Source organism: Pseudorca crassidens, chromosome 12 (assembly GCF_039906515.1).
Source record: "Pseudorca crassidens isolate mPseCra1 chromosome 12, mPseCra1.hap1, whole genome shotgun sequence".
Classification (NCBI taxonomy): domain Eukaryota; kingdom Metazoa; phylum Chordata; class Mammalia; order Artiodactyla; family Delphinidae; genus Pseudorca; species Pseudorca crassidens.
This window is the reverse complement of record NC_090307.1, coordinates 40,874,342-40,891,517: the sequence shown is the minus strand read 5'-3', so window position 1 is coordinate 40,891,517 and position 17,176 is coordinate 40,874,342. Positions and strand designations below refer to the sequence as shown.

General features: G+C 43.2%; 1 protein-coding gene and 1 long non-coding RNA gene across 12 annotated transcripts in view; one reads left to right on the top strand and one right to left on the bottom strand.

The window, feature by feature from the left end:
* FHOD3 (formin homology 2 domain containing 3) overlaps positions 1–17,176 on the top strand; it is a 492,898-nt gene that overhangs the window by 334,330 nt on the left and 141,392 nt on the right. For 5 of the 11 annotated variants that reach the window (XM_067699289.1, XM_067699291.1, XM_067699288.1 and 2 more), the window contains 3 exons: positions 12,741–12,833; positions 15,614–15,967; positions 16,381–16,455. The exons of 3 other annotated variants lie outside the window; for them this stretch is intronic. In XM_067699289.1, the coding sequence (XP_067555390.1) occupies positions 12,741–12,833; positions 15,614–15,967; positions 16,381–16,455 (522 nt within the window). The remainder of the gene's footprint in view (positions 1–12,740; positions 12,834–15,613; positions 15,968–16,380; positions 16,456–17,176) is intronic. 3 more of the 11 variants (XM_067699290.1, XM_067699286.1, XM_067699293.1) reach the window with 3 other exon arrangements.
* On the bottom strand, positions 10,234–16,540 carry LOC137203342 (uncharacterized). The gene is made up of 3 exons (XR_010933047.1): positions 15,854–16,540; positions 13,705–13,911; positions 10,234–13,518 (listed from the first exon to the last, which is right to left on the bottom strand). It is a non-coding gene; the product is annotated as an uncharacterized lncRNA (long non-coding RNA).

The following is a 17,176-nucleotide window of genomic DNA, read 5'->3' as shown; positions in this document are numbered from 1 at the left end:
AGATGGAGCAGGGGCTAAACTGCTAATGATTACTAAACTGAGTCGATTAAATCCAATCATGGAAGGAAGAATGAGATTGTCTCTTTTACAAGAGTCTGTGGAGGGAGCCTGGTAGTAACTGTTCAGTGATGAAGGTTGAATTAGCAGGGAAATAAAACCCTGAAAATGTAGGCTGAGGAGGTCAAATCTGACATGGCAGAAAAGGTGTTTATAGTGGACCACTGTGATGCTGGTGAAGCATTTTGCAAGGGACCCCTTTGGAATAGGCTTTGGAAATTGATGAGGAGAGACCCAAAGAAAGAGAGACCTGGCCTAATGTCATTCTTGTCTCACACATGTGTTCAGCGAGCTGACAGTGATCACAGAAGCATCATATCCTTGTAGAAAAAACATTGATTTCTAAGGGAGGTAATGTTGATGTCTCAGAGACTGATGAGGGTTTACATGGGCTATAGTTGTGGTCCAAGTTCGTCTATATCAAGGCATCATTGATTCTCCTCATGGTGGAATGGGACCTCGGTGAGATGGGCAAGGGATGAGAACTGGTAGACTCCCTATACACTTGAATACATGAAAAGAATCTGAAAGAACGAAAGATTCACAGCTTCTTCCAGTCCTTAAAGAGAAGAGGCATTTATTTCCAGCCACAAAGAAATGATCATAGTGGAGGTAGCAGAGCATCATGGTCAGGAGCTTAGATGCTAAGGTTGGACTACCTGGGTTCAGATCCCGGCTTCTAGCTCTGTGGCTCTGGGCAAGCTCCTTAACCTCTCTGTGCCTCAGCTCCTCAGCTGTGAATGGGGTAGTGATAGTACCACCTCAGCAGTTCCTGCGAGGCGGTAAGGGGTGAACCCTGTACAGTGCTTTGCGTGAGAGCACCCGTCAGAGAGTTGGTTAAATAACTAGAATAAATGAGTGACTGCAGCCTCACCCCCACCCCCCCAGCCCAGTGAGAGTCTGATTTCCCTGGAGAGAAACAGGAGGCAGAGCCAAGCCAGGTAGAGGGAAGCCTACCCCCTGCCCTGGGAGAGTGGCCTGCAGAGCAGGGAAGGCTGGGCACATTTGGGACGGGTATCTGCAGCCTAAGTGCCATTTGAACATCCTGATAAAGCGTGCTTCCCAAAGACACAGTAACTCAGTGAGGAATCAGAGACAATTATATCACACTTCAGGAATACTCCATTACAGTAATCACGTTTGCCTCCAGAGAAATTATTTTAATTCCTGAGGTTTGTTTTTTTTTTCTTTTTCCCAGTCATGCAGTTCTGGTTTTATAAACATGAGTTTAAACATTGACTGGAGATGAGCCCCCATGAAGAAGTGGCCAGTCGGGACCTGCTGAGTGCAGGCCTTGGTCTCCTAGAGGTCTTGGGACAGAACAGGGCGAGCGGGTGGAGGGTATCAGGGCTTCGTGCCAGTGGCAGGCCTTCCGAAGTGAAACAAATACTTACTGGACTTAGGAAGATATTTTTCTTTCTTTATCTATATTTTTTTCACTTATAACAAGCTTTGCAAAATTGAGTTAGAAGAGTAAATGATTTTGATTGTGAAAAGGGGAAAAAATCATGAAGCAGAGAAGAAGTGCTTTGGGACTTCCTTGGTGGTGCAGCGGTTAAGAATCCACCTGCCAATGCAGGGGACACGGGTTCGAGCCCTGGGAAGATCCCACATGCCGCAGAGCAGCTAAGCCCGTGCACCACAACTACTGAGCCCACGCACCACAACTACTGAAGCCCACGGACCTAGAACCCGTGCTTCGCAACAAGAGAAGCCACCCAATAAGAAGCCCGCGCACCGCAACGAAGAGGAGCCCCCAGCTCGCCACAACTAGAGAAAGCCCACGCGCAACAATGAAGAGCAACACAGCCAAAAATAAATAAAATAAAATAAATGTATTTTAAAAAAAGAAAAAGAAGAAGTGACTTTGCGGTTGTTAAAACGTGGCTGGGACTTGGGTCCACATCCATAATAGTTCACGCCCACAAGTAAACGAATAAGCCACCAATTCTCTATAAGAGAAACCCCAGCACTGAGTATATTATTTCACAGTAAGTATACAGGGATAGACTTCTTAGTCAGTCCTGACATTTTCTGAACTTCGATGTTATGATTACTGCCCTGATTTTGTTGAGCCAGGAATAGTAGCTTATGAGCCAAAGGAGAACAAAATGATATTCGTTCATTCCTTCGTTATTCACCAGCTTGTATTTTCCTGTACATGCCAGATTTTCGGTTCTGAGGATAAAGTGGTAAGCATGGCCCTTATGACTCTTCCAGCCTCATAAGACAGTGTGCACATAAATATTGTAGCAAGTAAATGTGTGTAGCTTTGGAAGAGGGCTTTTGAAGGCTGCAAACAGGGCTGTGTGCAGGTAGCAGGGATGGAAGGATATGCACTTGACAATAACGTGCAGCTCACAAGGACATGTGCAGGTGTTGTCATTACAGCGTCACTTGTAACAGCAACTTGGGGAGTGGCTAGATAAGGAAAACATGGCATAGCCACGTGATGGGATGCAACCAGCAATTATAAGGAATGCGTCACACCAGAAGTACCAACATACTTGCCACATCAATTGCTGTATTAAAAGGACTGTAGAATTATATATGTTAAAACGTTCTTTTTAATCTGGAAATTTACCCACCGAATTTATAACCGTGGTTACCTCTGGTCAAAGGGGACTTAATTTTTATCAGTAATATTATACTTTTTCAAAGGGAGTATGAATTCTTATAATTAAATATTAACTTAAAAGATTTTTTTAGAAAAGAGGATAGTGGGATGGGGCTGGGGGGGGGGGTCCAAAAAGCCTCCTCAGGCATTTGGGCTGAGTCCTGAAGGATGACTGATGGTGGTGTGTCCAAGTCCAAAGCATGTGAAAAGGCAATTCGAGTTCTAGAATCAAACTGAGTCATGAGTTTGAAAGATGGACCTACACACAAAACTCTGAAATGGGGTTGGCTTCCTCTTGGTGGTTACATTTGATATCTGCCTCTTAAAGACACACACGTCATGTCTCTTTCTAACTTGGAGTCTTTCGTTCTTTAGTATCATTGCCTTCCTGTTTGTGAAAACATGAAACAGAATGTGTGTAAGGAATTCTGTTATTGGAAACGTTTAAAAGTGAGCTTGGCTAGACAGCACACTATTTGACTAATAGTTGTACAACTTCTGGAGATGAGAGAACTTGTCTGATGTCCACACAATTTCATTTCGTCAGCTATCATAGACTACCAGAGATGAAGGCTCCTGTTCTGCTGTTCCACTGTATTTTATGGGTGACATAAGAGAGCCTCCGGGTCTCAGGATGGAGCCAAGCCAGATGCAGGCAGTGCTGCTTTCACCTCTGGAGGCCGCCATCTTGAAAACTCAGCCTGGGTCTGTGCTTGGCGTCCCTGCTGTTTCCAAAAGGTCGCAGAGCATTCCAGTCTACCTTCATCTTAGTTTCTCTTCTGCTCTCTCAGGCCTCTAAGAGACACTTAAGGCAATTCGGTAGTATCTCTGGCTTGACATAAAGTCTTTTTTAAACATAAAATCAAAGTACCCACAAAAGAAAGTAGTGAGACACCTCATAGTCCGCAGTTATCCCTGGATTGATTTGTTTTACTCCTAAATAAACCTGCAGCCAGGCTACTAATTGTGTTTTTCTTCCTATTGGTTTTAGGCTATGCAGACTGGAATTCCATTATATTAAACTGCTCCATGTTTTCCGCAGAAATAATGTGCTGGATCCATTAGTATTTTATTCTAAAACAAAATAGCAAAATAATGGCTCGTGCATTAAGGTTCTGGCCAGTTGTCCAGTTCCTGGGTATATTTAGTATCCATGGCCTGTAAATATTCTCCTTCTAAACTCTGAGTGTTACAGGGACAATAAATACTTTCCTGTCTAACTTTGGGTTCTCACCATGGAAACATCAGAGCAACAGCTGGGCTCCCTTAAACGTCTTTTCATTCTCTTAGTAGCTGGCAAAAATCTTTTGAGGGAAGCTTCTTTTTTTTTTTTTTTTTTTGGTGGATAACAAAACTATGTTTGAATGAAATCACTGCTTCAGTTGGTCAGATATACGTCTTAACTGATTAAGATAACTAATTGGAAATTTTCAGATCTCTTCTTGGGGCCTTGGTAACCTAGAAACAGCCTTGAAGTGAGCAGAAAGTATGAGTCACCAGGAGGCTAAGTTCAAACTCCAGTTGAAGTGTACTCTCTCACAGAGGGATGCAGTGTTTGCTCCATCTGAGGGATACAGATGGAGCCCAAGGGGGCATTTTGTCTGACAGAAATTTAACACACTATTTCTTCTGTTTATCTGTTTGTTTGTTTAAATTGTAAATTTTTAAAATTTTTTATTGTGGTAAAATATACGTAACAAAGTTTACCGTTTTAACCATTTTCAATTGTACAATTTAGTGGCATAATTACATTCACAGTAACACACTATTTCTATGACATTTTTTTTCATCTAATTATAGTATGCCGTATGCATTTTACAGAACTAAATGGGGCATTTAAAATGCCTGCATCTTATCTAAACCTTAATACAGAACATACTAACTAGTTGCCACAAATGGGTCACACCTGTGTCAAGACACTGATTTCCCCCCCCCCCCCTCAGGGCAACCAGGCAGGTCTGGGGTGACTGGGGCACTGGGCGGGTCTCCTGTCTGTTACTCTGGTGGGCTGTGCAGATGTTCTTGTCTATGCCCTGTGTAGGGAGGACTGAGAAGCGCCATCCAGGGTGCTGTTGCTTAGAAGGAAATGTGCAGTGACGGTGGAGCAATGAAACCAGTTTAGATTCTGCTTCAGGTTCATGACGTCGCCAGTTCTTACTGGCAGGTTGTGTGATCTTGCCTTCTCTGGACCTCGTCTTTCTTATCTGCAACGTGGGGAGATCTCCAAGGTCATTTTTCCAGTTCTTGCCACTCTGTCTGTTGACCATCCATAGCGAGTATCTCCATGCTGAGCACCATGCGAGGTCCACTGGGCCACAGGTCTGCAACAGGCAACGAGTACTTACTGGACGTCCCTGGCGGCTGCGTCCACTAGAGAAACAGAGCAGAAGGAGTAACTCCAGGCAGGGAGAATGGCTGCTTTGAGGACCCCAAGCTGAAATGCCCTTGGTGTTGGGTGGACAGCTCAATAGACTGATTAAGACTAGGGTGGGGGAGTTGCTGAAGGGAGAGAGGGAGATGAAGTTAGCGACATGATGGGGGTGTTAGCTGAGCAAGTTGGACTTAATCCTAAGGTTAGCGTGTACGTGTTGGAGCAGGAGAGTGTCATGTGTAAAGTCCCATCTTGTCCTCTGGTCAGTTCCTGCTTGGCCTTCTGAGTTTTGCCCCAAGAGCACTGTGGACATTTTTCTCACTTGAGTACTTCCTGGTACAATTAGATTAATGTCTTTCTCCCCTACAGACCTGTAAACATTAAGGGTGAGAACCTCTACTAACCACTGTACCCCTGCATCTTGCACATAATAAATGCTCAATAAATAATTGTTGGGTAAATGGAGAGCCCATGCCCCATGGTTACACTTCTTCACTTTTAAAAATGTTTGTATTGTTACTTATTATGGGAAATCTCTGTACCTTGTGCTCAATTTTGCTGTGAAACTAAAACTGCTCTAAAAAATAAAATCTATTTAAAAAATTCTAATTTTCCAGAATTGAATTAATCATAATCCTTAGTTCATGATACACTGACATCATTGGTCCATGTGTGGCCCTCTCCTAGTTTATTTATTTTATATAAATATAAATATTATAAACATGATTAGTATTATTAATATTATTAATGTTATATAAATACTAATATAAAGAACATCCATGAGACTACGGTCTAGCTAGAAACACAGAGCATTACCTTTAACTTACTATGAGCTTCCAACTTTCACATCTCTGAACCTGGGTAACCAGCACTCTTAAATATCGTTTAGTGTTGTCTTATGGGTTTGTTGTTATTTGTTTTTAGTATTATCATATATATATATATATATATATATATATAACAATAGTATATTATACAATTTTGCCTCTTTGAACTTTATAAAAAATATTAGAATATTGTAGTTTCTCTTTGCACTTGTCTTCACTCCACATCATGCTTCCAGTGTTCATCCGTATTGTCATGTGATGCTGAAGGTCTTCCATTTTCTCTGATTGGAATATACCACAGTCTAGTTATCCTTTCTCCCATTGGTGAGCATTTGGGTTGTTTCCATCTTTTGGTAATTACAGACAGTGCTGCTGAGAATATTCTCAGACTCATATCCCGGTGCACATACTTCGGCATCCCTAGAGAGGGTTTCTCAACCTCGGCACAGTTGACATTTTGGACCAAAAGTATTCGGTGCAAATGTTGTTGTGGAGGGCTGCCTCGTGCATTGTAGGATGCAGCATCTAAGACTAGATGTCTCCCGACATTGACAGATGTCCCTTAGGGGGCAGAAGCACCTGGTTCAGAACCACTGCCCCAGGCTACAGCAATGCCACTTCTAGGTGATGTCAGTCATATTCATGATATGAATGCTTAACTTTGTGAGATAGTGCCAATTATTTTGCCAGCGTCATTATGCTAATGCACACTCCTATCAGCAGTATATGAGAGCCAGTTGGTCTAAATGCTCTTCAGTGCTTAGTATTATCTTCAGACATCTTAATTTTGCCAAGCAGATAAAAAATGGTATCTCATTGTAGTTCCAATTGAGTTCTATTAAACTCTGACTGATTTATATTTAAACTTCGGTTTTAAAATATCATTTCATATAAATGTATTGGCCGTGGTTGTATATTTTGCTCACTTTTATAGTTGTGTTTCTACTGATTTTTAAAATATATTTTTTTCATATTCCTGATTTGAGTTTATGTCTATTAGATGTCTTGAAATGTCTGCTCCAAATATGTTGCTTAACTCTTCCTCATCCTGATTGCTTTGGTCCTAGAATATACTTTAATACTGTTTTAAATGTTTCTATTGTACTTTTAGAACATCTCAGCAACATCCATTTTCCTTCTTGTTTTTTGAAGCCTAAGATACGTGACGTCAGCCTGAGACCCGAATTTGAGAAAGTTAATTTGACTTTGAAGGAAACTGTGCCCTGCAGAATTGGTCAGGCGGTGGGCCTGTTGCTTTTCCAACGTGAAGAGGGTGGCCTCCAGTCTGGGACTGTTTGTGGTTAAAAGGAGACTAGCTGATGGGTTCAGAACAGGCCTGTGCCCTAGAGTAACTCCCTATCAATTACAAACAAGCAGAATACCCCTAGAGGTATTTGAAAGCCAGAGACCAAAGACCCAGAATGCCTTAGAACAAGTATAAACAAAATTAAGTTATACTTTAAGAGACAGTTCAGCTAGGGAAAAAGCAAAATTGTCTGAACTAATTCTTCAGTCTTAAATATTGGCAGCATAAAATATCATTCCATTTGACTAATTCTACTAGGATGAAACCAAATAAAATCAAGCATAGAAAGTCCCGTGCCCTACGAGAGGGTATTTCCTTCTTCATGCATTTGAGTTGTAGGGCAAGGCCAGTGCTTTGACCATGGGACTTCCTGGAAGTGGATTCCCTGAGTGAGTCATTGTGCTGCCTGCCCTTGGTCCTGCTCTGCCACTCATGATAGCAAAGCTGTGATATACACAAGTCATCAGAAGATTTATTGCAGGGTCAGAGATGTTGAGCCCAAAGAGGAAACAGGTTGGGATGTTATCAGAATCACTGTCTTCACACATCTGTAAGACAGCTACATGCAAGAGAGGAGGATCAGAAATACACAGCTTACACAGGTGGAAGTTATAAAGGGGAAAGTGTTACTATCTGCCAGTGATTGGGAATGCTTTGCCCAGTACTATGTCCTCTTCCTTAGTGAATCAAGCAGAGTTCTTGATTATTGAGTAATTGATTGAGTTGATGATTGATTGTTGAGTTCTTGATTATTGAGTTCTTGATTATTGAGTTCTTGATTATTGAGTTCTTTAGTATCCATTAGTGGGGGATGGTAGAGATTTCCTAAGAAGGCTCCAAAGCCAGTGACGATGATGGTGATGATGATGATGGGAGCTAATAGCTAAAACAAATTGATTTGCTCACTGTATACTGCTCCTTTTCAAAGTGCTTTACATATTAACCCAGTCCTCCTAGAAGGTAGGTACTGTTGATACCCTAAATTGGGATGAGGAAAGTGGGGCCCAAGGTCACACAGCTGGTAAATTATGGAGCTGGAGTACAACCCAGGCAGTTGGCTCCGAGCCTCTCCAACTCCAGCAGACTTTGCTTCTAAATGACTTTACCACCTGGGAGAACAAATGAAGTCAAGTCATTTTGGAGGATGGGGCTCCCTGTTTTGAGTTAAAGAGGAGAGACCCATTGGTTGGCAGGGTAGAGATCTGTGGGTTCTGGGCAGACCAGAAGTAATAACATTTGCAAATTCCTGATCAAGATGAGGGAAGGTAGCCTCAGGCTGAAGGTTGAGGGTACAGTTTTTAACTTGACTGCTGTCAGAGCAGAAAAGGACTGCCAACAAAAAGGACTGTGCTGTGTGAGGGTGAGCTGTACCAGGCTCGGAAGGACAGATGAGGTGTGCTCGTTTGTGGCTTGTGGCATTACAGGAGGAATGCTGTCTTCACTGTTCCACTGGCTTCCTTGTTTCTGACAGAAGCACCCCTCAATCCAGGTATGGGGTATATAACCATGGGGTTGTACCAATACTTCTTTCTTCCTTTCCTGCCGCATCTAACCAGTCACCAAATTCAGCTAAATCTGTTTTAATTTTTTTCGGATCCATCTCTTTTTCTTTAGCTCCACAGCTGTCACCCTCTCTGCCCTACCTCTTTATGAGGCTTGCATAACCTTTATTCCATAAACTGATCAGCACATTTTAAGAAATAGGAATTATAGATCAATCTCTTTCCAGTATATGTAAAAAAATTGTTAATAATATTATAACCAACTATACTTCAATTTAAAAAATTCTTAATATTAACAAATAGAACCCAGGTGTTTATAAAAAGGGTAACATGGTATAACAAGGTGGGGTTTATTGCTGGTATGCGAGGTTCGTTTAACCTTTTAAAAGCAGTTTTGTAATTCATTGCATTTACAAAAATAAAGGGGAAAATCATATGATTATCTTGATAAATGGAAAGAGAGCATTTGATAGAATTCAGTACTCATATATGGTAAAAACTCTTAGCGAACAAGGAAACTTCTTTGATCTGATAAAGAATAAAAAATCTGTGGCAAAGCTCATATTTCCTCTTGATATTTGGGACAATGAAGAGATGCTTACTGTCATCACTTCAGTTCAATGTAATATTGCAGTTCCCAGCCAGTGTAATAAGGCAAGAAAAAGAGAGGCATAAGAATTGGAGCAAAATAAATACAACCATCGTTACTTACAGACGATATGACTGTCTATATAGGAAATCTAAAGGAGTCTATATAAAAAGTATTACAATTAATAAATTTGGAAAAGTTGTTGGATACAAGGTAAATTTACCCCCCAAATCAATTTTATTTCTATATATCATCAAATAAATAGAAAATTAAATTGGAAATTGATAACATGTACAATAGCATTAAAATTTATATTTAGAAATAAATTTAACAGAAAATATATAAGACCTCTACTGAAAATTTAAAGCTTTAAAAGAAATGAAAGAATATTGGAATAAGATTAAATCTAAATAAAGGATATACCACAGCCATGGGTTGGAAGACTCAATATGTAAAATTGTCAGTTCTAATTTGTGTATAAATTCAATAAAATCCCAACTAGTAGTCCATCTAGATTTTAGTGAAAATTGACAAGCTGATTCAAAAATTCTATGAAAGTATAAAGGGCAAAGGACTGACTTTGCAATGTCAAGGTCTATCATAAAACTGTAATAATTAAGATAGTATTCATGCAAAGATTCATGCAGAGTATTCACGCAAGGATAGAAAAATTGACTAATGATGAGAAAAAGTCCAGAAACCCACAGATATATACTTGATTTGTGATAAAGATGATAGTAACATGGGGCAAATATGGCCTTTTTACTAAATGGTTCTGGGCTGATTGTATGTCCACGTGGGGAAAAAATGTATCTTACCCCTATTTCATATGATACACAAAATAAATTATGGATGGACTGCAAATTTAAATGTGAAAGGTTATATAATAAAGCTTTTAGAGGGTCACATAAGAGAATGCCTTTAAGACCTTGGTGTAATCAAAAAAAAAAAAAAACAGGACGAAAAAGACACTAACCATCAAAGAAAAAAAGATAAATAGGGCCCCATTAAGCTTAAGAATGTATGTTTATTAAAAGATACCATGAAGTGAATGCAAAGGCAACCCACAGGGAAAACATATTTGCAACACTAGAATATGACAAATTACTTGTGTCCAAATTATGTAAAGAATTTCTACAAATAAAAAGCCTTTTTTTTTTTTAGTTTATTTATTTATGGCTGCATTGAGTCTTCGTTGCTGCGCGTGGGCTTTCTCTAGTTGTGGCGAGTGGGCGCTACTCCTTGTTGTGATGCTCAGGCTTCTCATTGTGGTAGCTTCTCTTGTTGCAGAGCACAGGCTCTAGGCACTCGGGCTTCAGTAGTTGTGGCTCGCGGGCTCTAGAGCACAGGCTCAGTAGTTGTGGTGCATGGGTTTAGTTGGTCCACGGCACGTGGGATCTTCCTGGACCAGGGACTGAATCTGTGTCCCCTGCATTGGCAGGCGGATTCTTAACCACTGCGCCACCAGGGAAGTCCGAGCCTTTTCTTTTTTTTTTTAAAGGCAAAGTACTTACACACTTCAAAAAGAGGATATCTAAATAGACATTAAAAGTATGATAATGTGCCCATCTTCATTAGTCATCGGGGAGAGCAAAGTAAAACCACAATGAGACATCATCACACACAGATTAGATAGCAAATGAAATAGACAAAAATATAAAATCTTGGCAAGGATGTGGAAGAACCAGAATGCTCATATACTGTCTATGGGAATGTAAATTCATTCATTCATTTAAAAAAATTGTTTGACAGTTTCTAATACAGATGAATTTAAGCATATCTCATGACCCAAAACACTAAAACACATGTACTCCAATATCTATAACAGCCCTATTCAAAATGACCCCAAACTGAAAGGTACCTGATTATCATCAACAGTAGAATGGATAACTAAATTATAGTATATTCATGTAAGAGAATACTATACAGCAATGAGAAAGAATGATCTTCAAGTACTTATAACAATATAGATGAATCTCACAAGTGTAATATTGAACAAAAGGAGCTGGATACAGTATGGTTCCTTTTAGATGGAGAAGGAAATCAGGCAAAGCTGACCTGTGCTGTTTTCAGTAGGGGAGGGAAGCAGTTCAAAGGGAGCATTAAAGGAATGCTGATTATGTAGATGTATCTGTTCTGTGAAACCTCAGGGATTCGTGTCCTCTTCTGTATGTATTTTATATTTCAGTAAAAAGAAAAATCAATTGAAGGAGAGTGGGGCAAAAGAGTTACAGATTTTGGCAGAATGATGCCTACAGTGGGAAACGGTCGATTCATAAGGATTGAAGGCAAGAAGGAGCTGGTGGACATTTAGGAAGTAGAGGAGGACACTGAGATTGCAGAAGAGTTACGGTGGGAGGAGAGGAATGAGAGATTTGGGGGAATGGGGGCTTGTGGTCGGGGGGTAGAAGTTTGGATGTAAGGTTTCCAAGGTGGGCTACTTAGGTGTGATGGTGAGGTCCAGCCTGTGAGGGCCTGAAGTGAACAAAGATGAAGGTCATTGGAGTTCAGGAGTTTTAATCCCTTTGGCAAGGGATTGAGAAGCTTGGGTAAGTGTTCCACATGGAACACTTGCATCTCATAAGTCACGTGTTGATAGGATTTAGAGGCCAAAGGAGGGTAATGATTCAGTTATCAAAGTCTGTATTTGTTTAGCTGCAAGGGCAAAACCCAAGTTAAACTACCTTAAGCAAAAATGAAAAGTTATTATCTTCTGTTAGTGAAAGGCCAGGGTGAAGCTTCAGAAGTATTGGATGCAAGTGTTAAAACTGTCATGGAGACTGCTTTCCTCTCTCTCCATGTCTGTCCCTCTCTCTCCAACTCTGCTGTTCTTGGGCCGGGGTCACTCACAGGCAGCCTTCCTCCACTAGACTTAGGGTGTGCTTGTACCTTCTCATCCCTGAAGGCACCAGGAGAAATCCCAGGGGTGGCCCAGATTGACTCCATCTGGACCATGTGTTAACCCTTGAAGTGGGCGGGGGGATCAGCCCCCCACCCCCAAACACATTGACTGAGAATGAGGGAGTGACATGCAAAAACCATCCGTCCACCGAAGAGGGTGGTGCAGGCAGGAATGCAGTGAAGACATGAGGACTTCTCGCTGCAGGCGCTGGGCAGCCCTGAGAACAGCCACTGCATGACTCTGTATGCAGAAGGAGAACCACCTGGGAGCCTGCCCAAGGCCAGAAGCTGTTGTGAATCATGTGTGGTAGGGGGATGGGAGGAGTGGGGTCGGGGGTTGCAGGCAGTAGCATCCAGCCAACTTGACAAAGAAATTTGGCTTGTGCTGGGTTATTGCATCTCCAGCCCACACTCAGGTTTCCCCATCTCACAACTGCCTCCTCTAAGTGTGCTCTTTTCATTTCAGCCAGCTGGAGTTTTTCTGCTTCATCTTCCTGTTTGTCTGTAACGCTCATCTTGCTTTCCCATCTTGTCTCTATGTGCATTTCTCTTTTCCTGGCCTTGCCTCAGGGTCGAGGAGGAGGAGGAAGAGGAGCAGCCAGTCACGGAGCCCAATTCAGAGGAAGAGAAAGATGATGATGCCCCCTGTCCGGGCACGGACAGGTACCGAGGGCTGCACACTCCCCGGCTCCCACCACAAGCCTGGAGTCTCCTTCCTAACGGAGAGTTTGCAGCCGCCCTGCAGTAGCCTCCTCCCTTCCTCACTAGCTCCCACCGGCAAACGTTTACACGGAGCCACAGAGTGACTAGTTTTATAGAAATAACAGCACGTTTTCCCTAGAGAGCCGTATTTTTTACGCAGACGCTGCTTTGCCTAACCTTGCTTTATGGGAGACACACCCAGGAGCTTTTCTCCCCACTGTCCCCTCCCTCATTGAGTGCTTCGGCTCAGTCAGATTGACAGTAACTAACGGGATGTTCCTCTCTGCTCAGAAAACTTTAACCCTGTCTGCACTGTAGGAAGAATAATTCCACGTGTCCCCTTCTTGCTACTAATTTTACCAGTACAATGTTATCTATAATGTGTGGATGACTGCTGGAGGGATAATGCATTTTGATTTTTATCCAAATGGACAGGAACACTTTTCACCCCATGTAGCATAGAAAAAATTCCCAGCATTTATTTGCATGCCTAGAATAACTACCATAGCTCTACAGCCCTTTGGGGGAGTTTTCTGTCCTCCACTCACCTCTCCAAGGTGCATCCTTTCTGTCTTCGGGCAGTGTGAACAGACACAGGCACCTTGCAGATACGTGTAAATTTTGTGGTATTTTCCCCAAATGATGTCTGTATGAAAAATAAAAATTGATCATGGGTAAGTTCATTTTCTGATATTCAAAAATAATTCTACAACTGAAGGGTTCCTTCACTTGATTGATTACGCTGCCAACTGATACTGTTGCTGTTAGTTTTTCCACAAATAAGCAAAGTCAAAAGGACCTTGGATGAATTAGGGTAAAATCTTTCTCTTACCAAGTTCAAAGTTAATGTGATTCTTTGCTGCTGTGGCCTCATTCTTGGGGCCACCGGTGCACGTAAAAGTTCTCAGACAGGCTCATTTGACGTGCTGAGATGCCCACCCCTCCCGGGGTCATGGAATCCTCTCTGAACTGATTGCTTCCGCCCTTTGGAAATGTCTGGGAAGAAGCCAGCTGGATGTAGAGAGAGGAAAGGAATGACCTAGTGACAGAGAGTGAGGTACATATTCCAGAATGAGATGGGGAGAAAGGTCGGCATTAACCAAGGGCCCCCACCCATGCCGAGTGCCATGCCTGGGGGTAGTGCCTTTAGTTAGGGATGCTCTGGGAAGGGAGGAGGTTCAATTGACAGTCCCACCTTAAGGTCAAAAATGAGTCACAGAAAATTTTGTGGACCCTCAATAAATACATCGGTGTGGCTCCACACGTGCTTAAATGTGCATGGTATGTCCCACCCACAAACTTTTCACCCCCAGGGACTCAAACAGTTCAGCAGTACCTACAGAGCAGATGGAGGAACCTGGCTGGAAAGAGCAGCCTCCAAAGGCGTCCCTACTGACTCGTGCTGTCTTTACATGGGATTGTTATTAGCGGTAGATGGTGGTTTATCCTGTCCTCTGCAGTGTCTGTGACTATATGACTGATTCTGGAGGGTGTCTTCATCAGAGATGATACAGTTAGACTTTTCGGTTTTAGGAAGCAAAGGTGTGCATATTAAACACCAGGGTTTGACCTTAAACAAACCCTGTGTTCATTAACATTGATCTGCATGTTATTTCTTCCCTGATGTCAACCTACTAGACTTAAAAGTGGTGGGAAAGATTCTGCTTACTTCTGTGGGCTTGGTGTCTTCCACTGCTTCCCCTTCCTGCTGGCTGCTTCCGTGTGTTTGCACTCCATGTGTGCCCACCACATGTGCCCCCTGTGTGTGTGTACCACCTTTGCCAGGCCTGCCCTGGGCACTGCAGTGTGGTCTCATCCCATCCTCCCCTTGAGCCAGGGAAACCTGTATGTCCCTGCCCTTATATACAGACGGAGCTCTGGATTTGAGGTAGGAAACAAAACAGCTCACATCCCTTTCCCAAGTGGGCATGGCTGGGAGTCAAGTTCTCTGGGGAAAGGACTATGGTTTTGAAAACTGCAGAGTTTAATGTAGATTCTGCTGTTACAAAGGTAGGCTTCAAAATGTCTAAGTGGTCTAAATCCAGTCCCCTGAAGATGGAAAGTCTTCATAACTGTATCTGTGGCAGAATGAGGCATGCCTGCAGGAGTCTAGACATCTAGGGCTTAGTGGTAGAGGAGGCCCTGGGGAAAGTGTGAACCGGGCAAAATGTGTCTTCACTCTGCCCGCCCCTCATTTCCAGCTCTTTGCCTTTCTTGCTGGCATCTTTTCTCCTTCTCCACACTTGCTTTCCAGAAAGGATCTGAAAGCAGTGACTGTAAGTATGGGGCTTGTGGGATACCTCATCCTCAAGTTTGGGTGTTTCAGGAGGAGGGCAGATCCCCCGTTTGATCAAGACAAAGAAATGAAGTTCAAATTGTGGAAATTCCGGTGCCGACACAACCAGTGGGGAGAAACTTGGGGATTGAGGGGCAGGTGCAGAAGAGCCTTTGAGGTTCCACTAAATCCCCTCATCAAGGCCCTTGTATGCTCAGAGGCCAGATGGGTCTTACCCCCCAGATAGGCAAGCCCAGGGCGCCAGGATTATTGGGAAAACCAGGGCTTCTGGCTTTTATGCTGCAGGTCGAGAAACACAGCTGGACTCTTAAGTGAGCGTCCCTAACAGTAGTGAGCTTTGACGTGTCTTTTTCTCTTTCCTAACTTTTGCTCCCTCTCTCCCAAATCTCTTTTCCTCCCCTTCCTTCCCCCTCCTCCTCTCCTCCTCTCCTCCGTGCTGACCCAGGGTTGAGGCCAGCCCTGCGTCAGAGCAGGTCCCCGCCGGAAAGGATGCTGCTCGCGAGAGTCCAGCCCTCCCCGCGGCCTCCAGTGCCTCCTCCCCAGGAAAGCAGCTCCCGGCCGGCAGTGCGGCGGGGACCCCCTTGCGCAGAGGGTCCTCAGGGCCTGCCCTGCGGGCGCCCTCCACGCCCTCCCCGGCTTCTCAGCCCTTCCGCGCCGCACCCGGCCCCCCGCAGGCGTCACCAACCGTAGAAAAGCTGCCCTATGTGCTTCACAGCCCCTTCCACCTTTTCTCCTATGACTTTGAGGACTCGCCCTTGTCCACCAAGGAAAAGGAAGCCGAATCCCAGCAGGAAAGCAGGTAGATCCGGCCCACGTGATGGCCTGTGCGAGGCTAACCCGGCGACGGTGACGCAGCGCCTTAGCTGCATCCTCGGGCTTGTCTTTCGTTCGCTGCGTTTGCGGAGATTCCAGTCAGAGCAGAGGGCAGTTGTGGTGTGAGCTCCCTGAGCGCTCACTAATTACCAGTATGTAGGCAAAAGGCAGAAGAGAAAATTCCCGCTGCTTGAATTGAGGAGCTCTTGTGTTATAATGTAATTACTAAAGATGGATTTTTGAATTTAAGGTTTATAAAAATTTGCACAGTCTGTCAAAATCTACACATTTCAAGCCCATCTCTCTAGCACGGGCTCTCTTTTGATCTGCGGAAGGCAGCCAGGTGCTTTGTCAGCTCTCCAGGCAGCGTTTTGAGTGGGGTTTTCCTTCGTTTAACAGTTCCTCTGATTCTCTCCATCCGAGCACGTATTCTGCCTCCGAGCCTTACAACTTCCGGTCTTTCTCTTCCAATAGGTGGGTGTCTTTTCTTTATCTCCTCTCCCTTTTCTATAGGTTTCTGTTTTTATTCTAATGTATGTAAGTTTCTTTCAGACATTGCTCATAGCTTCCCACGAGATGGCAAACAATTGCAGTTTGAATCACTTCACAGGCATTAGTATAATTACATTATTTAAGTATGGACACCTCAATGATTCTTATGCAAACCGGAGATGAGGCAAAGGGAGGGAGGTGTTCAGATCAGAAGGGCACAGGGAATTTTCAGCAGGTGCTTGTCAGCTTGCCTGTGTGTCTGCCCTTCACTGATGCCTGGATCAGGACCTCTCTGCAGAGCGGGGAATGGGGAACAGAGGGTTTGCATATTTTAAACAATCAGTTGTCCAAAGTCAGTAATAAAAGTCAGTATTGACTGATGGCCACTCCCATATTAAGAGTAATTGCTAACATTTATTGAGCATTTGCTAACATTTGCTAACATTTATTGAGCATTTATTGAGAGCCAAGCCCTGTATTTTAAAGTATCACTTAACCCTGAGGAGGTAGGTTCTATTTCTAGCCCTTATATACAGTGAGGAAACTGAGGCACAGAGAGGTTGGGTAAGTGGGGAGTGGTGTCTACCAGAATGGCTTTGTATACCATCAGGAGTACGTGGCCTCCAGTTTGAACACCTCCAAACTACAAGTCCTCTACCAGTCTCTTTTAGGTCTAAAATTCTCAGTTATTGTGATCTTTCAC